Source organism: Mytilus galloprovincialis, chromosome 11 (assembly GCF_965363235.1).
Source record: "Mytilus galloprovincialis chromosome 11, xbMytGall1.hap1.1, whole genome shotgun sequence".
Taxonomy (NCBI): Eukaryota; Metazoa; Mollusca; class Bivalvia; order Mytilida; family Mytilidae; genus Mytilus; species Mytilus galloprovincialis.
Window position 1 is genome coordinate 57,822,425 of NC_134848.1, and position 7,233 is coordinate 57,829,657.

The 7,233-nt window shown below is 34.4% G+C and overlaps 1 protein-coding gene across 2 annotated transcripts; it reads right to left on the reverse strand.

Annotated features, from left to right (window-relative positions):
• Positions 1-1,348: 1,348 nt before the first annotated feature.
• LOC143052453 (uncharacterized) lies at positions 1,349-6,933 on the reverse strand. 2 transcript variants are annotated; one of them, XM_076225497.1, is made up of 5 exons: positions 6,887-6,933; positions 4,670-4,767; positions 3,470-3,667; positions 2,527-2,666; positions 1,349-1,946 (listed from the first exon to the last, which is right to left on the reverse strand). In XM_076225497.1, the coding sequence occupies exons 2-5, from the start codon at positions 4,722-4,724 to the stop codon at positions 1,365-1,367; spliced, it is 975 nt and encodes a 324-aa protein (XP_076081612.1). In that variant the 5' UTR covers positions 4,725-4,767; positions 6,887-6,933; the 3' UTR covers positions 1,349-1,364. The 2 variants fall into 2 exon arrangements, with proteins under 2 accessions (XP_076081612.1, XP_076081611.1); XM_076225496.1 differs by lacking the exon at positions 6,887-6,933 and adding an exon at positions 5,424-5,485.
• Positions 6,934-7,233: the final 300 nt, after the last annotated feature.

Sequence of the window (7,233 nt, forward strand, 5' to 3'; positions counted from 1 at the left end):
GGTATAAAGAGTTGAAAAATCAAAGGTTTTAATGTTGGTACAATGTTTCAATGATTGAGATTGTAAATTCACCAATAACTCTTTTGAAATTTTTCAGTATCCACATCTGATTAACACCACTTCTTGAATATGCCGTTTCGGAATATTTCTGAAGTCCTTCTTTGACTGCAGTGAGTATGGCAGTAAGAACTTTAGAAAGGGGTTTAGTGGAACACTTGGAAGAACCTGCAATATACCTTTCCTTATAAGGACTCTTGTGAAGCTTAGGAATCCAATATAAGGATGGAAGATCCTGGTCTTCATCCTTTGGATTAACACCAAAGGAGATTAGAACCGATTTGTGGTTTTCCAGGATCTCCTGCTTCGTAAGCGTACTTAGTGTATATGCAGGATTTCCAAGTGTGTTATTTATACGAAGTTCCTTAATCAGGAAGTCAATGTAGGGTTTCTTGCAAACAAAAACAATATTGTTTGAGGCTTTGTCAGCTGGAACGACAACATATGTGTCATGGAGGCAAAACAATTCCTCTATGACCTGAGGGTCTTCAAAGATGGAAGGAGCTTTGGTGCTCATTGACCCTTTAAGCTTACTTACTCTTATCTTAATCAATGCCCTCACTGATTATCAACATCAACCTTTTCTCTTTTTGCCCAGTCTTTTGCATAACCCTCAACAGAATCCATTAGTAGTTTGAAATTCTGCTTCCAATTGATTGGCTGTGGCTCTCTGTATTTCGGACCCTTGGACAAAAGTTGTCTCAGCTTGTAGTTATTGGCTATGTTTAGGTCTCCCGAAATTACATGGCCAATCAATTTTTGTGGTCTCATCCTTGACATTGCCGCGGTTGACAATGTTTTCTCGGGGTACCAATCTGCTCTATCACTCTCTAAGCTATGTGTTATTTATATAATGATGAACAATACATGATGAAAACAGTCGGATTACGAAGGAATTTGAGAATTGCTTATCTTAAATGGCTTTGGGTTTTCCCGTTTGAACGGTTTAACACAAGTCATTTTGGGGCCTTTTGGCAAAACATTTAGGAATTTTGGTCCTCAGTGCTCTTCAACTTCGTACTTTATTTGGCCTTTTTAACTTTTTTGGATTCGAGCGTCACTGATAAGTCTTTTGTAGACGAAACGCGCGTCTGGCGTATGTACAAAATTTAGTCCTGGTATCTATGATGAGTTTATTTATAGCTTGCTGTTAGGTGCGAGTCAGGGTTCTATGTTGAAGACCGTACTTTGACCTATAATGGTCCACATTTACAAAATGAAACTTGGATGGAGAGTTGTATCATTGGCAATCATACCACATCTTCTTATATATCTAATTAGAACTCAGTAATATCGATATACAGTTTTTATTTTCCTACGAAGTATTCGCCACTATGTACTGGCTTCTTTTCATCGGTGATTCGGAAATTTTTAAAATAGGAATATGTGTCTCCATGTTTTCCAAAGTCAGTTGACTTTCCCCCATAAAAAGTAGAGAAAAACATTCCATCAATATGAACACTGCTAGACTGACGGAGAACAATGCTGTTCATATTAACCACCATTATATCATTAACCCAGAGTGTGACACGTCCATGTTGATTGGGATGTCCTAGGTTCACTTCTTGTCGAATTCTATACCACTGACCTGGTTTGAACTTAAATGCATCGGTTGATGTCAAACCTATTTCGGTCCCACAGGTGGTGGCAGGACAAATTACTTTTTTATGGTCGTGTTCATAACGATCACACCAGTGTTTAAAGCCACCGTCCTGGTTGTATGGGATGTAAGCGTAGACTTCATAATGTCCGTCAGCTCGCCACATCAGTCTTGTTGAGAAACAGCTGTGTGCCTCGCCAGAACAACCTTTACAGGAATCTCTTGTGCCACCCCATAGACCTGGTAATTTGCCACCAATTGCGAAATTAAATCCACTCTTGAAAAACACCTAGAAATATATCTAAATAATCTTAATAAAGTCATTCTTTTTTTTTAAACTGCAAGAGACCTATATAATATACTAAACAACAAAATAAACTACTAATCTCTATTAGTTTCTTTGTAGTGAAAATTTCTATAGCACAATATTTCTTTTTAAATGATTGATATAAGCCACAGTACACAGTATTTCTGAGGTCATTAACAGAAAATTCTTTAAAAAAAAACCCACACATGTCTAACCAAAAACCGACCAATTTGCCAAATTTGTAAAACTTGAAGTCTTTGTGTACCTTTTTATCTGTAAACAAAGTTTTTCTCGTTGTTGAAGAACACATTTTTTTTCTGTTAAACCTTGGATAAATCAAGGTTATGCCTAAAATATCATAGAGTTTTACAGTGCTTTGGAAAAAAAAAACCAAGAAATGATCAAACTACTATATATGGGAAGAAGTGGTGCGTTATTTGTGTTATTGTGGATATATACAAAAGAACCGATTTGAAGAAATTCGTCCGCAAATTTGTAAGATTTCCACAAATATAAGTGCTACAATATAAATAGTATCCTTAAAATAAAGGGATCAATATACCTCGTATTCAAGGGCTGCAAAGGTTTTGCCTTTATGATAAAGACTCGGAGGCATCACATAAAATTGCGCTCCCCTGTGACACGGTCCTGTGCTGCTGCTAGGACAAGAATGACCGTGAGTGTCGTAGTTAGTACGGGTTCCTTAAACAAATGGCAAATACTTTTGCTTTCATCATTGTTTTGGTCACTTAACATTTAAATAGAAATGATCTCAAAGATCATAGATTAAATTTGTTTAATACTCTTGTCTACACCAAATTCATCAACTGTGTAAAGGGAAGTAAACCTTTTCGACTATTTAAAAAAATATCTATTTCATCACTTCGATTAAAACTACCAGAGCTAGAGCTCACTTGTATTGTTATTTCTGTCATAGTTTCTTTAAAATCAACTCATTGACATTTCTCACTAGAATTGCGCCACTGTGCCAGGTCAGAGGAAGGTTTGGCGCCAGCAAACTAAATGAACCCTGCCACATTCTATATGTGCCTGTCCCAAGTCAGGAGCCGGTAGTTCAGTGGTTGTCGTTGGTTCATGTCTGTCATATTCGTTTTTCGTAAATTGTTTTGTTATAAAATTAGGCCATTAGTTTTCACCATTGATTTTTTTCATATTTTCATGTCGGGGCCTTCAAAAGCCGACTATACGGTATGGGTTTTTCTCACTGTTGGAGGACGTACGGTTTCCTAGAATAATTGCTTACATCCACTTAGTTTGAACTTTGGTGGATAGTTGTCTCGTTGGCAATCATACCACATCTCCTGATTTTTATATTTGAAAAAATTAAGATCACAAAAATTGTAAAGAAACGTCATCATTATTTAAGATTGTTCTTTCAAATGGTTTCTGTTTGAATGTCATTGTCTGTCGTTGTGTAACTTTGGATTTTAGTCAAATATCTATTGACTGGTTTCTTGAACCATATAAAATGATATATGTCTCACCTGACTGATAAAATACTTGAAGAACATAACCTGAGCCGTGTGGGTCATGTACAAGTTTCAGAGAATCTGTATCGGTGTGTAACTTCCATCCGAAAGCTGCAGTCTGGTCTGTATTGAAGTTATCCAGCACATATTGTTTGATATTAGAATCGTAATGTGCTGCATGAGTCCAGCTGAAAAATTCTGTCACTCCTTGGACTTATAATAATAAAAAATATAATAAATGGTTTCAACAAATTGACTTTTTTAAACACTTGCAACAAGTTCACGTAGGAAATTTTTTTCAAGAAATCATTTTTGTATGGTGATTAGCATGCGACAAACATTGCTCTATGACCCGTCTACTCATATATATACAAATAATTATTGATGGATCGAACAGACACAGCTTTGACTACTAACGCTGATATACTATTGAATAGCTAACAGATTGAATACATACTATTAACAATAGTTGTACTAACAATCATGCAATGTGACGCTTTCCCCGAAATGGTGTATGTTTACCAAATTCCAACTTAAGAGTATTTAAAAAAAAATCATAACATTTTTAATGACAGAACATTTATATGCAATGCACTGACAAGACTTCGTTAGCTTGAACACCATTTTACATTCTAGTGGGTATATGCATGTTATGCGCTCCTTACGAAGACCTGTCTAGTACCTTAATATAATTGTATATCATATATGTTTATGTTCCAATAGCAATTACGACGGATGGAGCTAGTGAAGCAGGAACTGCGTACCCTTCCTAAAGCAGACCTTATTGATCAGTATTTGTTTTTCTATGTTGTGTTTTGAGCACTAATGTAAGTATTTTTCTTCTTTTACTTCGGCTATGGATGTATGCTTTTCTTCGACTGAATTGTTTTGCTCATATTTTTTCCGAGAAAGATCCTTGCGAAGACCTGTCTAGTACCTTAATATAATTGTACATCATATATGTTTATGTGCCATTAGCAATTACGACGGATCGATGGAGCTAGTAAAGCAGAAACTGCGTACCCTTCCTGATGCAGACCTTATTGATCAATTTTTGTTTTTCTATGTTGTGTTTTGAGCACTAATGTAAGTATTTTTCTTCTTTTTCTTCGACTGAAAGATTTTGTATTGCTCATATTTTTTCCGAGAAAGATACTTTTTAAGTTCGTGTTCTATCGCAATGTTATTAAGCACATTTAAAAACAAAAATCCTACCTTGTCCTATACAATAGAGACTTATGACAAAAATAAAGTGACCAAGTCCGCCCATTTTCCAGAAATGACAACACTAGAGTCCGGAAACTGCCTGCAAACTTTACAAGTAATACTAAATAAATATAAATGGGAAGATGCGGTATGATTGCAAATGAGACAACTTTCCATTTATTCTAAAATGCCATAGATATACAACGTAATATCTTATATTCTGGAATGGAAAGTGCCGTATGTTTTCATCATTTAAATTCCTTGAATATAAACTTATGCCAACATTCTGTATCGTCCTTTCCTTTACTTTGAGTCTTCCCTGAGAACCAATTTATCCGCTATCCAACAGTATTTTTACAGGTAAAGTTCCCAAGTTGTTTCACTTATGAGATGAAATATTGAGATCATTTCTTGGAACCAGTAGGTAAACAATCAAAATATCATTGAATATCAAATATCTCCTCAGAAGAGACATGATAATTAGTGAATCAGCTGTGTTTACAAAATGTAACATATAGATAATGTACGTAGTACGTGACAAAATTTTAAAAAATTCAAATGAAAAATCCAAAGCCTGTAAAAGTAAACACTCATAGCTGTAAAAAAATACGGGCAAATACTACAAGCACTGGGAATGGTCTTTTGGATGCACAAAATTTATAAAATGTTATTTTTACCATTAAAAGTAAACTTTAAAGTTTACCAATAAACAAGATACTTTTAATTTAGTTGAAAGACCTATAACACTCGAAAGCGTGCTTACCTTTTACTAAAATTATCACAATAGTCTTACGCTACAGAACTATTGAGGACTTTCAAATCATGTCGAGGTCAAACAGATAAGTCTTGTTTGAAATCATTTGACACATGTTTGAACTTAAGGTTTGATTGATTAATTTTTTAATACTGATTTAATATTTAAAATATCCTCACAGACATTCAGAAAATATAAATATAGTCATGTCTTTTTTTTTGTTGGTTTGAGATACTACGTACTGTACTGTGTTATTTCTCACGCACATTTATCCTAATTTAGATGACCCATGCCCTTCGCCTGGTAATGTTTGTATACAAACAAGTTACAATCTTCAATTATGATTGATTGTTGGTTGCTTTACGCCGCATCAGCACACAAAGGCTATATCGCGGCGATCGTCAATTATGAGGTACACATATGCTTTTATTAACAACTAAAAGGTGATACTACGCAGACTTGCATGTACGTAGAACAATACTAGTGTATTTGTTATGAACAGGTTGGCTCCTGTTAAAACGTTTAAACCCGCTGCATTTTATATGTTAAATTTGTAAGTCAGGAGCCTGGTGCTTAGTGGTTGTCGTTTGTTCGTGTGATTCATATGACTTAGTGTTTCTCGTTTCTCATTTTTTTATATAGATATGCCGTTGATTTTTCTGTTTGAATTGTTTACACTAGTCATTGTGGGGCTCTTTATACCTTGCTTTTCGGTGTGAGCCAATGCTCCATTTTGAAGGCCGTACTTTGAACTTTAATTGTTTACCTTTTACACATTGTGACTTGGATGGATAGTTGTCTCATTGGCACTTATACCACATCTTGTTATTTATATATAAGATGATGATTTTTTTTTATCTCATTAGTTTCCTAACTAAAACATATTTGAGGCTAGAGAGAACATGTAGTTATACTAGGTTTTTTATTCCCAAATGCACACATATAAATACCTAAACATATATACATTCATGTCAGAAATCTTTATATCGAAACATACATGTATACATTTAGATTTACACTATATAAATTGTATGGTTTAAACTCAAACTAACTCATTAGAGATAATATGCATGTCTTATATTTTACCTCACTCCCCAGTTCTGAGTTTCTATTTATGAAATAAGGGTAAATTGTGTTACAAATAACAATGGATTTTGACCACAGTGTGTGACAAGCAATGTTTGTGGAAACACCTACACCTGCATCCCAAAAACGCAAAAACAATTTGCATAGTTTATTTAGAATCAAGCAAAAATAAATAATAGACATGTTTTATCTATGACAGAAGAATGATAAATAGTGAAAACTCTTCGTTTTTTTTGTCTTCAAAACTTAAATAAATATGTTTCTAAGTAACTCATATCATTCTGTTTTATATGAATACTTCAAATACAATGATGAAACAGCCATTTCAAACGCATTATTATTTAAAAGAGTCATTTCATTAAATTCTGTCAGAGATTATATCTTACCGACGTAAGCTGCACTGTACATGAACTGACAACAAACACTATTTTTACTTTCATCGTTGGCTTTCCGTTTCAAACGGAATACACCAAATTTATTAAGTGTTATTTTTATTCGTTATCCGCCATTTCCTTTTAAATCATACTGGATAGTATATGAAACTGAGTTAGAAAAAAGCTTGTTGAATGAGGGGTCTATAAAACTTGTAAAGTGAACGGTTTTTTTTTTTTTTTGGGGGGGGGGGGGGGTTCCGTGATAGCCTTCTGCATATATCAGGGAATATCTACACCACGTCCTTTCCAAAACAACGTTACAACAATGTATAGGGAAAAAAGAATAAAATATTTCGTAT

What these genes read in the sequence shown, in the direction of transcription:
- LOC143052453 (XM_076225497.1), bottom strand. Translation starts at nt 4,724, where the DNA reads ATGGGCGGACTTGGTCACTTTATTTTTGTCATAAGTCTCTATTGTATA. An exon ending in TCTCTATTGTATAGGACAAG is followed by an intron (nt 3,668 to 4,669) that starts GTAGGATTTTTG and finishes TATTATTATAAG; the next exon opens with TCCAAGGAGTGACAGAATTT. An exon ending in TCAAGTATTTTATCAGTCAG is followed by an intron (nt 2,667 to 3,469) that starts GTGAGACATATA and finishes CATTTGTTTAAG; the next exon opens with GAACCCGTACTAACTACGAC.